General features: G+C 35.2%; 1 protein-coding gene across 2 annotated transcripts; it reads right to left on the bottom strand.

Annotated features, from left to right (window-relative positions):
• Positions 1-240: 240 nt before the first annotated feature.
• Positions 241-11590, bottom strand: Xxylt (Xyloside xylosyltransferase). Of its 2 annotated transcripts, XR_012965976.1 has the most exons (5): positions 11078-11590; positions 9947-10129; positions 9540-9771; positions 4371-4569; positions 2419-2609 (listed from the first exon to the last, which is right to left on the bottom strand). XR_012965976.1 is itself a non-coding variant. In XM_076178576.1 (4 exons), the coding sequence occupies exons 1-4, from the start codon at positions 11498-11500 to the stop codon at positions 2341-2343; spliced, it is 1107 nt and encodes a 368-aa protein (XP_076034691.1). In that variant the 5' UTR covers positions 11501-11590; the 3' UTR covers positions 241-2340. The 2 variants fall into 2 exon arrangements, 1 of the variants encoding a protein (XP_076034691.1); XM_076178576.1 differs by lacking the exon at positions 4371-4569 and having other exon boundaries at positions 241-2609.
• Between the last annotated feature and the right edge of the window lie 4794 nt (positions 11591-16384).

The following is a 16384-nucleotide window of genomic DNA, read 5'->3' as shown; positions in this document are numbered from 1 at the left end:
CAAATCCACAGTTTCCCTTTTCCAATATAACCTATTTCATTACTATAACAAAGGTGCATATGAAAATAGTGATGCTGCTGTGGAAAACCCACAGCTAAAAAGAAGAGAGAGGAAATAATAATAATAATAATAAATAAATAGATCCCATTGAAGAGAAATTAACTGCTGATAACCTTGGATCCTAATGAGGATTCCAAGACAATAGTTTTCATAAATTTGATGCAACAAATATGAATGATACAGTATGTAAACCTGTACAACACCAATCAACTTACTCCTGTATACGGTTGAGGCACATAAAGTTTTCCTTGATGAAGAAACATGAACTATTGCTCAACCAAGACCAACATTTTTCTGGCTTCTCTTCCCTTTGTTGTGTAATAAGTGACCAATCTTCCATTTCTGCTAATAGGTACAGTTCATCACGAACTATAGCCCCTATGTTTCACTGATTGAAAACACACTAATGGTCCTTGGGCACTTGAATAGATCTGGAAAGAAATACTGGGCTGTTGTTTTGTGTTAGATTAGTGTGTGTCTTTTTCGATATCACTGACTGGTAAGAGGAAATATATGGGAACAGTTGAAGATTGTCAGCTCTCCTAATGTAAAAGTGGAGGAAAGATAGTCTATGCTGGTTTCAAGATGACCATGATGTACAGACTCTCATTGTTGGTCCTTAGATCAAGAGAATACACTAATAATCTTTGCTCAAATTTTGGTGATGATTATATATATATATGCACACACACACACACACACACCAAAGGCCCCTTCCTACTTGATAATAACAATTATTCTAAGTTTTCTTGGCTAAAAACTTGCAGCCAGTGGCTGGCAACAGTCTGTGGGTCCTCTTAAAAATCTCTTTGGTCCTTGGTGAGGGGCTGATACTCATTTTGGGCCAAGATATCTGTTAACTGGGTATTTCTTCCACCTTTCAACACAAGGAGAGCTGATGACCCATGAATGCTCCCCTCTTTCTACCACTTTCAGCTGGTGACCTAAAAAGTCACATGCTAATACAACACAGTTCACAGTTCCTTCCAAGGGAAATCTATAAGAGGACCTAATGACCATTAACAATTGTTATGAGACTGGGTTTCCAGTCAACAAAACTCAAGACAACAACTGAATTAAAATTGAATATTCCAGATCCTAAAAAAATTCATCCATCTCTGAATCACGAGAGGTCTAAACACATAACTTTCTTATACATTAGTGCCATTATTTATGAAGCTAGAAATATGCATATGTTTTTTAATGATGAAAGAGATGACTTTCACCCATACTAAACTAAAGTTTCAACAAGCACTAAAAGTAATACTTCTAAGGAGTTTAAGTTGAGCAAACATCAAAATATCTTCACTTTTTTCAATTTAGGAAAATCATGACATGCAACTGAATGTTTTATATACAAAATATTCAATATTTTTCTAATCATAAATATTTTCTTTTCCACAATAACAATTTCATTCTTATGCTTGAACATGTTAAACATGATTCCTTTTCTTAGCAGTGAGCATTGATGTTAAAGACTAGCAGCAAAGTAGGGCGGGGAGTTGGGGAAAGGTTTGGAATGACACAGTTCAATGTGCCCTTCAGCCATAAGCTCCCTCTGAGAAAGATAACACTTTCTTCACATGACTCATGCACAGTAGTTAATATATATTCTTTTTAATACTTTTTAGAATGGTGTAATCTGCACCACTGAGACCTCAAATGAGTAAAATGATGTTTTCTTGTATGATTCCTAGAACTGCACAAAATTTAGAAATTTGCAATGTCTGGATTGATCATCTCTTCAATCAGACTTGGGTACCAGGAATTTACTGTATGCAAAACAAAACTATTATATCCCACTCACTCTGACATGGGTATGAAACCTACCAAATGACACAGGAATGAAAATAATATCCACATGGTATGAAACACAAATTCACATGAATATAATCATTGTACCTATGAGTCATGGTGTTTTACATATTACAGCAATATCACTTTATTTACAAAATATTCAAAAGGTCAGTTACTACCAGTGGAGATCTTTATGCTACCTAAGAGTATGAGATGATTGGTCATTTACAATATCATGTATGAGCAACCATACATGAACAATGTACGAGTGAATGGCATTAACTGAATAGTTTATGGCACAAGAAAAAAAGTAACCTATTAAACCCTTCAATTTTTTTTTTTATAATAAAGCAAACTAAAATGTTCCTAGTATTGCACTATATCTTGCGTCAACATAGAAATGACTAAATTTCATGGCACATACATTAGTAATTGCACTTTGCACACACACCTAACCAATCAATGTGCTCTTGTATAATTGAATCAATCATCACCATCTGGGATTTCTGTTTTGCAGTTGCCATGGATTATGTTTATGGTATCTGTACAATTGAAATATTGGTCAAATACATTGCTATAACCATGCTTCCTCCACCATTCACACAACTGCCGGTTCCAGCCGCAAGGAAGTGTGTAGAACAACTCTGGATGGTCAAAAGCAATGAGTGTGTACAGGTCCTGATCTCCAAGGTGTCCTTGAAAGCCATATTTCTTTGTTGCAATTTCAAGCTTTGACCTTTCCAAGTAGTTCCCTGAAAAATCATATGAGCGATAAAAAATAATTTTCTATGAACCCTTTTACATAAAATTTTACAAGATTTGTTTTTGTGTACAAATTTTACCATAAAAATTTGCAGTATTCTCAAATATATATTAGCCTAGTCCTGAAATAAATCTTGAGAGTAATGAAATGAGTAAGACTTTATGGTAGAGTGGGTTTGTGGCTGGGGTGGGATTATGGTAGTAGAGATTCTTTTTGCACTAGGTAGTACCAGGAGATTGTCTGTCTCTTCGTTTTTTTCTCTCTCTCACCAAATGCCAGTTAGGGCATATCCCGTCAGTCACAAACATCAATAAACCTTCTACATTACACTCATTCTTGACACATTTCTATCTCCTCAATCACAGCAACCTTACTCTTTGCTACAGCCTTCGTATCATCCATCCATCTACTCTTTGGTCAACCAATTGGTGGACAACTACCAAGTGGTTGATCAAAGGGTTAATTTCTACATTAAAGGAAGTAACCCTACAATCAACCAACAGACACACAACCTCCTAGTACCACCTAGCACTATACCACTATACCATAATCCCACCCTACCTCAATCCCATCTAATATAATTTCACCATCACCACAGTCCTAACTGTACCCTACTTGACATCTGTAGAATATAACACTTGTAACCTCTCCTGTAATACCATTCTATTTGTATTCAAACCCATATCCAATTTTTTTCATAATTTAATTCCTGAAAATGAGACTCTAAATGTCATGAAATATAATCTGAAAATTGAACTCCACTTTTCTTATTCCCAGATGAACTGTGAATTACTCCATGTTCAACCCGATTCCCAAAAGAAATTGATAAGAAACATCAAGAATACAAGCAAAAAGAATGACAATGCTTTACTTGCCATCAAATTTAATGAAATTTACATTAGAGAGACTCTGCAGCTAAGATTGATACAAGAACATAAGAATGAAGGAGACTGCAAGAGACCATAAGGCCTACACTAGGCAGCTCCATATCCATCACCACCTGTCACTCCCATCCATAAAGTTGTCTAACCGTTTCTCAAAACAATTGATAGTTTCAGCGCTCACTACATGGTGACCAAGTCCATTCCATTCGTCGACCACCCTATTAGTAAACCAATTTTTGCCTATTTCCTTCTTAAATTTAAATTTGTCCAGTTTAAATCCATTACTACGAGTCCTGCCCTGTTGTTTTAATATGATGACCTTGTTTGCATGATCCACTTGAACCCCTCCATTAGATCACCCCGCACTCTGCGTCTTTCCAGAGAGTGTAAGTTAAGGTGCCTAAGCCTCTCTTTGTAAGGCAAATTTCTGAGTCCATGTATCATTTTGGTCATTCTTCTCTGTACTGATTCTAGTGAATTGATGTCCATTCTATAGGATGGAGACCAAAACTGTACTGCATAGTCAAGGATGGGTCTAACTATTGCTAGATAGAGTTTGATAATTACCTCTGCACTTCTATTTGTTACCATCCTAGCAATGAAACCTAATGCTCTGTTAGCTTTATTCCTGGTGCTAATGCACTGTTTCCTGGTTTTAAGGTCTGGACTCACTAGAACTCCCAAGTCTCTCTCGCACTCAGTTTTCTCTAAAAGTGTGTTATCTAAGCTATGTGTGTATATATATATATATATATATATATATATATATATATATATATATATATATATATATATATATATATATATATATATAAATAATACCTGACATGTTATTGTGGGGTTAAAAGCTGCTCAGATGAATGCACCTGATACTTTAGGGTCTATATGGGGCACCCCTATGGACCAGAGCCACACATCATTTTGTCTGTGATAGAGGAAATCTCTATTCATAGAGAATTTATGATACTTTATTATACTGCAACTGTCCCTTCATTATGCTGTTCCCCAACTCTTGATACTGTCCTGTACCACTTCTCTTATCTTCATTTATTTTTTCATCAAACCCTGTGGTGGGGAGAAGAATACTGTCATTGAGTGTTCCCACTTCGAGTTGTAAAAGGCAACAAAAACGGGATGGGGATACGATTAGACATCCTATAGCCCCAAAGGGGACATTCCTAAAATAAGCAAAGGCATAAGAGGGTCTGGGAGGAGTTTTCCAACCAGAACCCTAAGGTTTGGGTCTTTTAATGTGTGTGGATGTGGTACAGATGAGAGTAAAAGGGAAGAGATAGGCAGTATGTTTGTGAGAAGAAAGATGGATATGTTGGCATTGAGTGAAACTAAGTTGAAAGGGAGGGGCAAGTTTGAGTTTGGGAGTGTAGTTGGGAGGGTCTCAGGAGTGAAGAGAGGATGAGGGAGAGAAGGGGTGGCTATACTAGTAAGTGAAGAGATAGGTAAACTTGTGGTGGAGTGGAAGGTTTCTTCAAGGTTAATGTGGTGAAGGTGAAACTGGGAAAGGAGATGTGGGTTTTTGTTAGTGCATATGGGCCTGGTAGTAAGAAGAATGTAAAAGAAAGGGAGGCTTTTTGGATAGATTTAAATGAGTGCATAGAGGGTTTAGGGAGAAATATCAATCTAACGGTATTAGATCTTAATGCTGGGGTAAGAAATGAACAACTGACAGATTAGTTGGGAAGTGTGGAGTTCCAGAAAAAAAAATATGGAGTTGATGGTGGAGAGGTGTCTAGAAAGACAGTTGATGATAGCAAATACAGTGTTTAGGAAGAAAGTCAAGCATAAGTACACATGAGAAAGGGTTGTGGATGGAAGGGTAGTAGATAGGGCTCTAATGGACTACATAGTGGTAACTAGGAGAGGAGTACAAAGAGTTTTGGATGTACATGTTCTAAGGGGAGAGAGTGGGGGAATATCAGATCATTTTTTGGTGGAAGGTAAGTTGAGAGTAGAGGCTAGATGGAAAAAGAGGAAATGGACAGAAGGTAGGGAGGTGCTTACAGTAAACTGCTTAAATGAGAAAGAAAAGGAGGAGTACAAGAAGAAGCTGAGAGAGAAGTGGGAGGGAGTGAAGGATACAGTAGAACTAGAGGTGGAGGAGTGTTGGGGATGGTTCAAGGAGGGAGTCGCAAGGTGTGCAAAGATGGTGTGTGAAACAAGGAGGATGGAAGGAAATAGAAGGAAGGGCAGTGAGTGGTGGGATGATGAAGCAAAGACAGTTGTAGAAGAGAAGAAGCGAGTATTCACAGATTGGTTACAAAATAGGACAAGAATATCATATGAGAGGTACAAAGGAGGCAAAGAGGAGAGTGGATGTGAAAAGGGGTAAGAGTATAACAGAAATTTTGAAAGTAATAAAGAGATGTTTTGGAAGAAAATTAAGAGAGGAAGAGGAGGCAAATCAAGTAGAGAAGACAAGATACAAGGTGCAGATGGAGAGATGATAACGGAAGAGACAGCAGTACGAGGAGTTGCTAAATGTGAAGGGGGGAAAGGTAGTTGCAGTGGGAAGCACTAAGAAAATGACAGTGATGAGTAAAATGGAGGAGAAATAAGGAAAGATTAGGTGAAAGCAGTTATTAATATGATGAGAGCAGGTAAGGCACCTGGGTTGGATAGGTGTCATGTGGAGTCTCTAAAAAGGGAGGTACAGTGATGATAGACTGGCTGGTGTGGTTGTTTATGTTTCTCTAAAAGAGGGTAGAGTGCTGGAGGACTAGAGGAGTGCCTGTATAGTCCTACTTTACAAGGGAAAAGGGAACAAGTGTGAGTGTAGTAGTTTCAGAGAAATCAGTTTGTTGAGTGCAGTTGGGAAGATTCATGGGAGGGTTTTGATTGAGAGGATTATGAGAGGAACAGAGAGAGTAATTGGCGAGGAACAATGTGGGTTCAGGTCAGGTAGGGGTGGCATAGATCAATTTTTTGTGGTAAGCTTTATGGATTTGGAAAAGGATTATGACAGGGTAGACAGGAAAGCACTGTGGGAGGTATTGCAGTCACATGGGATAGGAGGAAAGCTATTAAGAGCAGTCAACAGTTTTTATGAGAGTAGTAGAGCCTGTATTAGAATGAGAAATGGAGAGAATGAGTGGTTTGAGGTGAAGTTGTGACTTCCCCAGGGATGCATTATGTTGCCTTGGCTGTTCAATTTATACATGGATGTGGTGGTGTGAGAGGTAAACACTAGGGTAATGGGGCAGGAATTAGAGATGGAGAAAATGGAGAAAAATGGAAGATAAGCCAGTTGTTGCTTGCTGACAAAACTGCGCTCATGGCAGGATCAGAGTAGGGATTAAGGAAATTATATTTCTTCCATTATCTAGTGACCCATAGGGTGTGGCTGGCAAAACCAGCAGCGTTGCCATGTCTAAACCATCTCCAAAGAAAACGGGGTAGACACGATTTTCTTTATATTTCCATGTATGACTGGTATGACTAACAAAGGATGAATGAGTAACCCACGCACCTGTGACTCAGTGACCCCCCCCCCCCCCCCCAACGGAAATTCCTAGGTTGGGAGCCGGGGCAACGTTGCCTGTCCTGAGATGCCACATCGTTTAAGAAGTCTTTTTTTTTTACATGTATAACAATTACTCATATCACCTACCATTTAATGAAAAAATCAATATGCATTTAGAGTATTACATGATAACATACTCAGGGTATTGGACAGCTTCTGGTATATGCTGAATGTTTTGATTCAGTACGTGACAACACGGCACACAACACCTTGTGGGTCATGAGATAATGGAAATAGTGACAGTTTGGGAAGGTGTGCAAAAGAAGGAAGTTTAAATGTGGGTAAAAGTTTGGTAATGAGATGTACAAGGAGAGAATGTGGCAGCAATCTGGAAGTGAGTATTATAGGAGAGAGACTGGAGGAAGTGCATAGCTTTAGATACTTGGTACAAATGTGGCGGGAAAGGGAGGAGTGGAGGTAGAGGTAGAATGTAGATTGAGAGAAGCAAGTAAATGCATTGGGGGATTAAAAAGTGTAATGCAAAATAGACATTTGAGAATGGATGATAAGAGGAGATTGTATGAAGGGGTGATTGTGCTGACAGCACTATATGGGGGAGAAACATGGAACATAAGAGAGGAAGAGAGGAATTTGAATGTGAGAAGTGCCTGAGAAATATGGTATGGGTCACTAGGCTGGATAGAATGAGAAATGAGGAAGTGAGGAGAAGAGTAGGGGTGGAAAGGGAATTGGGAGATAGGGTTGATGAAAGAGTATTGGGATGGTTTGGACACATGGAAAGAATGAGTAAAAAAATATTAATAAATGAGGTGAATGGCAGAGGTGGAAGGAGTGAACATGAGGGGGGCGACCAAGGATGAGATGGATGGATGGATGGATGGAGTAAAAGGGACATTGGGAAAGAGGGGAATGTTTGTTGAGGAAGGGAGAAGACAAAAGATAGAGGTGAGCAGAGAATGGTTGTGTATGAATGATGTTGTGATACATGGGAATGGATGGGTAATGGAATATGTTTGAATGATTTTTTGACACAGCCCAAAGGGATTTATCTCCGTCTTCTCTTTTTCTGCATGAGGGAACTGAGTCACCGATTAAATGAAGTGGCTTTGCTGTGGATGTGCTGTGTCTTGCTACATTGCATCTGACCCAGGGCAGTGGGTGAGATGCAGGGATGACCCATCATCCAAAAGCAACCAAGATAAGAGAGAGGGAGGAGAATGAATGGGAGTGGAGTGTGTAGGGATGGAATGGGTGGGAGTGGATTTTTTGCCTTTGTTTTTTTGGCTACCTCCCTTGTAAGGAGAAAAAAGCAATTGGTATATGTATGTTTATATATATATATATATATATATATATATATATATATATATAAAAATATATATATATATATATATATATATGTATATATATTTATATAATGTATATATATATATTTATATATATATATATATATGTATATATATGTATATATATATATATATGTGTGTGTATATATATAATATATATATATACATATGTGTATATATATATACATGTGTATATATATATATATATAATATATATATACACATGTGTATATATATATATATATATATATATATAAAATATATATATATATGTATATATGTGTGTGTGTAATAAAACCACTTGGAAAATAAAATGAAAGGTGACCGAACGTTTTCGTCTATTTAAGACATTTTCAAAGGTACAGAGTAAGGAAACAGTGACAATATATATACAAAAGAAGCACACTAGGGGGGAATTAGGACAGGTCCATTGTGACCTCATTCTCTCAGCACTGCCAGATGTTTGAGCTGGCTACTGTCAACAATTTTGTATGTTATAAAGTTATCTAATTTATACATTCCCATACTCATATTCATGTTGTTCTCAAATGAAGCTTTTATATAACATGATTCTATGATATTCCTCTCCTTAATATCCTTACTTAAGACAATTTTCTTTGTGTTATCCCAATCAATGCAATGATTAAAATCCCTTAAATGCAAAAACAACCCACTTGAAACTTGCCCTGTTCTGATGTTATATTTATGTTGGTTTATTCTCAATTTTAAATCCTTGCCTGTTTGTCCAATATAATTAAAGTTACAATTTTTGCAAGGGATACTATAAACACAGCCTTCACTACAAGCAGGTGAATTTTTAATCAACCTGTTTTTAACAGTGTTGTTATTTTCAAAGACAACTTGGACACCAAATTTATTAAAAGTATGAGTTAAACTAAAAAAAATTTGATAAAAAGGGAGGGTTAAAATATTCTTAAAACTGAATTGCTGTTTATGAGTAAGACTATATATGTACACATACACACATATATACATATACTGTATATATATATATATAAATATATATATATATATATATATATATAAATATATATATATATATATATATATATATATGCACACACACATTCCAACCCCACATGGAACAAAATGTCCTATAGTTTGCTCCTTTAAAATAATTAGAAAACAGATTGATTGAGAAAATAACAAAATAAAGCCACTTTACTTACTAATTATTTCTGACTGCCGCAGGCGAGGTATATTAACAAGAACAACTCCACTATTGTAACCTGGAAAGCCTCCCTCACTTTTTGGACTACCCAACAGGGTTTTTTTGTTTTCGTTTCGGTACACTGCTAACAAATGTCTATAGACTGGGCTCTGTTCAAAAGCCATTCCAATCACATTTGTAGATACAAAGTGATCAAAATGGGAATACAACTCTGCAATGTCACCTTTCACCTGCAAAGAAATAATAATAAAAGAGAGAAAAAGAAAGAAAAAAAAATCAGTTCATGTACATGAAGTCATAAACATATCATCTTAAGGTATGCTTTGATTGTACAGTGTACAATGCATTTTGAATCTTTATTACATGATTCATAAACATAGCTACAAAAACTTTGGAAAATCTTACTTTGATATCTATGTCCATTAGGATAACTCTTTCTAAACCTGGTAAAAGGTTATGAAGATGGATGGAGAAGAAAAACAGAGCATCACGGTAATATGTGTCACGGTGTGATGTGAAGAAGTCCTGTAGCACTCTCACAGAAGACTTTATTTCCATAGCAAAGTCCTCTGCAGAAACATATACCAGCTGAAATATACACATAATATATTCACAACATGTTAAAATACTATATGCATAGGTAGGCCATGCCTATGTGGCAGAAAAGAATGCTCTCTCAGCCCCCAGGGTTTTCCCTAAGCTGGAACTGGCCACAGTATATTGCAACAAGTTCCAACTACTGAAATGTTACCATGCATGTTCTTCATAGATTTACTGGTATTATGACATTCTTCTAATATTTCTTACATCCAGAGAAATACTGCAGATAATGTTAATCTAGTAAATATTTATGTCACAAACACATACTTTAGATTACTACAAAGCCAAAAATATGTGAAGCTGATCTTTAGAGACATGGTGCAACACTAAAGATATCATATTACTTTATTCGTGGTAAGTTCATTTTAATGTTCTGACAAGCATAAGCTACTTCCCCTCCATTTTGGTGCCCTAACCTCTAACCTACTATCTTTGAACCAAATTATCTTTAGTTTACCATAACCATTGAATCTATAACTATTTGGAAAATTTTCGAGAAACATACAGGAACAAACATTTAAAATGAAATTTATGTCCAATAGTTCCTAACCTAACCTACCCATTCTGCAGAAAAAGTAGATCATTCAAATGCAAAAAATAAAGAGAAATATATTTTCCTGTTACTAGAACAGAACCATTATTTGTATGAAGCAATCTTATGTTGAATATGAATTACAATATCCATTACAGATAGTGCAGGAAACCTGAAAGTCCAATCCATAAACACAATTTGCTCTTACATTCCTCCACATTACACATGGTGGATTCATTAACAAGGAAAATTGTAAAGATGAAGTTTATATGAGTCATAAAAAAGATATAAGATTATGGTCCAAGTCCAAGAGTAAATATTTTCCTAGATCTTAAGACTTGTGTAAAACAAAGAAAAAATACCTCCTAGTAGAAAATTTACTGCAAATCTGATTAAGTGATTACCTTGACATGGTTTGTATTGTATTGATGGCCCTCTTGGATTTCCCTGATGATCGTAGACGCCGTCGAAAATCCTTCATCATCGGTTATAAGATGTAAACGAAGAGGAACTGTGACGTGCCTGAGCATAGACCCCACAGCCACCCGAAACTTATACTGAAGACCGAAATTGTCCTTAGTTTTTGTGAATATAAGCGCAATATCAATTGGAGGACGGAAGAGGAGATCATTTTCAATATCAGATAGTGGTACTACTTCGTGAGCTGTCAATTCATTTTCTTCTTCAGCAGGTGCGGACGTAGTTGCACCTGCTCTTACATCGTTTACATCAGGTTTTCCGACTCTACCGCCTCTTAACAGAAAGAAACATAATACAATAATAATTATAATTCCTGTCTGGCCCAGGGACCTGCTCCGGACCATCATATTTAATAATAATTAAAGTACCTCCGCCATCCTCACTAATGACACTTCATCGCCTAAACTCACAGCTCCACATCCACATCGCGCTTGTAAACACAGATCTGTCGTTTGCTCTATCACAGTTCTTATGATACATCATGAATACATGTAAACAATACATACATTCATAATACATTATTTATGCATATATATATATATATATATATATATATATATATATATATATATATATATATATATATATATATATATATATATATATATATGCGTAAGTAACCACTAGGAAAAGTAAACTAACGAAGCAGAGCGCTTTCGTATAATTACATCTTCAGTGCAGATACAAAGAAGGAATTATAAAATGAAGAAACAAGGTACAGAATATATGACATAGTGAAGAGGGCATTCGGAGAGGTAGTGGAAGAAGTACACGTGATGGACGTTTGGACCGTCCTGGTAACTAACAAGTATGGGACAACTGCTCATAATTTATATTACAATTTAAACAATTTTGAAATTTCATGAGAAATAAAACTATCTAATTTGTACAAACCTTGATGAAGATTAACATTTATCCCCTTACTAGATTTGATCAAACTGCATTCAATTAAATTTCTTTCTGTTATGTTGTTGTTGTATGTGATGACTTTAGCGTTATCCCAGTCAACTGGGTGGTTAAAATGGTTCATGTGGTTGAATATACCGCTAGATTGGTTTCCCTCTCTAACGTATTTCTTGTGTTGATCGATTCGTGTTGTGAGTGTTTTAGCAGTCTGACCAACATAAAACTGATTACATGATTTGCAAGGTATTTTGTACACACACCCTTTATCACTATTGACAGAATTATTTATGAACAGTTGTCTTACAGTGTTCTTATTGTTAAAAACTACATTAATGTTAAATTTACGTAATATATAAGAACAGTTTAGACCTCATTAACAAACTGAGGTAAAACCAGATTATGAATTTAAATTGGTAAGTTATGATATTGTTAGTTTGTTTACGAAAGTTCCTTTGGATGACCTTTTAATTGTTTAAATTGTAATATAAATTATGAGCAGTTGTCCCATACTTGTTGGTTACCAGGACGGTTCAAACGTCTGTCACGTGTACTTCTTCTACTACCTCTCCGAATGCCCTCTTCACTATGTCATATATTCTGTACCTTCTTTCTTTATTCTATAATTCCTTCTTTGTATCTGCACTGAAGATGTAGTTATACGAAAGTGCTCTGCTTCGTTAGTTTACTTTTCCTAGTGGTTACTTACGCATTTGTGAACACACGCTCCTAGTGTTTTTAATGCATATATATATATATATATATATATATATATATATATATATATATATATATATATACATATGTATATATATATGTATATATACATATATATGTATATATATACATATATATATATATATATATATATATATATATACACTACAGGTGAAAAATGTAATCACACATTTGTCAATCACGGTAAAACCACTGTTGGAGTAGAAAAGACTGGAAACGGGGAATCTATATATTTCGATTGCAAACTGCAATCCTCTTCAGTAGATACAATTAAGAGAGAGCGTGCTACTTAAGTAGCACCCTTTACATGAGAAAGGGGAACATGGGAAGAGGTCTCTACCCTCGGCTCACTCCGTATGTGAGGTCAGGAGGCAAATGTGTTTTTAATAGGTTGGTGATAAAAAGTCCGGAAATTATATCCGGGGACCATTGCCCCTTTGAAATATTCATATTGGGCTGGTATTCAATAATAGTGGATTCTACCATTTTTCTCCTGAACTCACATCAGGAGAAAAATGGTAGAATCCACTATTATTGAATACCAGCCCAATATGAATAATCCATCTATATTTGTGTAAGACACTCTTAAATATTTTCTGCTACTTCCATTTTATTTTCTGTTTCCCTTTTGTTTTTCTCTGTTATGACCCATTTCCTCACTTTCATATTCACTACTCTCCAATAGAATTCCTCTTTTTCTGACTCTGATCTCTTCTCTTCTTGTCTTTTTGTCTTCTCATCCTCTCTTTCCTCTCTCTCTCTCTCTCTCTATGTGTGTGTGTGTGTTTGTGTATTTACCTAGTTGTATATACCTAGTTATATTTTACGGGAAGGGGAGCTATGCTCGTGGTGTCCCGTCTTCATATCTCATTTTATCTAAACGGTTTTTAAATTCATGTATTGTTTTTGCACACACTACTTTCTCATCTAACTTGTTCCAAATGTCTATTACTCTGTGAGGAAAGCTGTTCTTTTTTCAGATCTCTTCTATAGCTGTCTTTCTTGATTTTCTTTCCGTGTCCTCTTGTATTTCTATCATCCCATTTTATCAAATTCTCTCTATCAGTAATTTCTATGCCTTTCATGATTCTGTAAATAGCTATCAAATCTCCTCCCTCTCTTCTTTGCTCTAGTGTCTGTAGCTCAAGTTTTGCTAGTCTCTCTTCATACGATAGTTTTGAGAGTGTTGGTGACCACATCGTTGCTGCATATTCCAATCTTGGTCTTATCAGAGTGATTAGTATTTTCTTCACCATTTCTTCATTCAGGTATGTAAATGCAACTTTGATTGTTATTAAATTATAAGTTTTCTATGACATATTTTTCATATTTTTTCTTTTCCTCTCTGCACACTTGTACATATTCATTTCTATAACAAGTATATGTTTACCATTTTTCAGGTCTTTTGTCTTCAATTTGGTCCAAGCTTTATCTCTTTCGTCTTTTAACTCCCTACAACTTTTGTTGTACCAGCACTTTACATATTCTTTTTCTTGTTTTTGTCTTGGGACATACTTTTCCACTTCCATTTTTATAAATTGTTGTCAAAATATTCCATTTCTCTTCCACTGTTGTTTCTTCTTTGTATATTCTTTCCCAGTTTTCTTTTTGAAAGAATTCTCTTATTTTATAAAAAAAAAAATCATACATCATTCTTCCTTTTCTATATTGTTAATTTCTTTTCATGTATTTTTCTCATTTAGTTCCAGTTCAATCAATGTAGTCACTTTTACTTATTGGTGTCTTATATTCAATCTTTTCCACAATTTTAGGTTCAGATGTGATTATTAGGTCTAGTCTCGATGGTTCTTCTTCATTTCTATACCTAGTGTTCTCTAGTATCCATTGTGTCATTGTATGGTCAATAATCATCTCGAGTAGAACATTTCCCCATGAGTCTTCTCCACCCTTTACTGTCATCTCTTCCCAGCAGACTTCTTTGCAATTAAAGTCGCCCCTTATAACTATTCTTCCTCCATCTTCCATTATCTTATTTAATGTTATCCTTGTGTCTTCTAACATACTTTTATGTTCACTCTCTTCCCACGAGGCTGTTTATGGAGGCACATAGTTTATTACAAACTTTCTGTTCTTCTTATATCTGTCTTCCACTTCGATCATAATCATCTCTACTGTATTCTTTCCATATATGACACTCTTCACGTTTATATCTTTCTTAGTCAGGAACATAACTCCACCCCCTTGTTTTGTCTTTCTGTTTCTAATCCAATAATTATATGCATCATGTCCTACACTGTTGGGTGGTAGTGGACCTTTTAATTTTGTCTCTACAATTCCCATTATGTCCGGTTCTTTTTCCTTCAGATAATCATTCAGTTCATTCAGTCCTGTTATTAATCCATCTATATTTGTGTAAGACACTCTTAATTTTCTGCTACTTCCATTATATTTTCTGTTTCCCCTTTGTTTTTCTCCGGTATGACCCATCTCCTCACTTTCATATTTACTACTCTCCAATAGAATTTCTCTTTTTCTGACTGTTCTGTTCTCGTTTTTTCCCTTAGCTTCTTGCCTTTTCATTTTTTCCTCCTCTCTTTCCTCTCTATTCATTTCTCTTTTTATCCATACCTTTTTATATTGTTCACTGTCTGCTAGTTTCCCTGTTTTTGCTAAGATATTCTCTGCTATCGTTTGTGACCTGAATTTAATCTTAACTGATCTGGTCTTATCTGTACTATACTTTTCGAGTCTATACATCTCTTCAATTTGTTTCATGATTTCAGGTTCATCTTCCTGAACTAATTCTAGTAAACTGCTTACTTTTACTTTTTCCTCTTTGATTATTGTGGTTCTATTTAGGTTATACTTCTCTTCCATTCCTAATATAATTATACATTCTTTCAAGGAATACTATTACACAGGACGTGCGCACCCAGATCCCTGAGTCCGCTAGCGGAGGCCATTGCTTTCTTTGTAACCTATCATTATATATTGGACAAATATATCAAAACTAGAAACCTAACATTGTATATAGGATAAATATATCAACTATTGACTTATTCAATGCAGTATAAGTTAATATAACATTTTATAGTGAAATAAGAAACTTTTTTAAGGCATTGTTATGCTTTGAAATGCCAATTTTAGCCGGACTGAACAGGTATTATTGTATGAGGTTAGTGGACACCAGGGTTGGCAATTTTATTTATATATATATATATATATATATATATATATATATATATATATATATATATATATACACACACACACACACACACACATATATATATATATATATATATATATATATATATACAGATATATATATATATGCTGGTACATTGTGACAAGTTGATGAAGGTGGAAAAAGAAGTCACGGGTTTAGTTCCGAGTTTCCGAGTTTATTCCTGACCGGTTTCGCTCTGAAGAAGCATAGAGCGAAACCGGTCAGGAATAAAATCAGAAACTCGGAACTAGACCCTTGACTTCTTTTTCCACCAGATATATATATATATATATATATATATATATATATATATATATGTATATATATATACATATATATACAGATATATATATATATACATATATATGTATATATATATGTATGTATATATATATATATA

Source organism: Oratosquilla oratoria, chromosome 41 (assembly GCF_046742065.1).
Source record: "Oratosquilla oratoria isolate Oo_2021 chromosome 41, ASM4674206v1, whole genome shotgun sequence".
NCBI classification, from domain to species: domain Eukaryota; kingdom Metazoa; phylum Arthropoda; class Malacostraca; order Stomatopoda; family Squillidae; genus Oratosquilla; species Oratosquilla oratoria.
Note: the sequence above shows the minus strand (reverse complement) of the source record. Positions and strands in the feature narration are given on the sequence as shown.

Coding starts and splice junctions, on each gene's coding strand:
- Xxylt (XM_076178576.1), bottom strand. CDS start 11,500: ATGATGGTCCGGAGCAGGTCCCTGGGCCAGACAGGAATTATAATTATT. Junction 9,772..9,946: donor TAATGGACATAGATATCAAA/GTAAGATTTTCC, acceptor ATTTCTTTGCAG/GTGAAAGGTGACATTGCAGA. Junction 2,610..9,539: donor GCGGCAGTCAGAAATAATTA/GTAAGTAAAGTG, acceptor ATGATTTTTCAG/GGAACTACTTGGAAAGGTCA.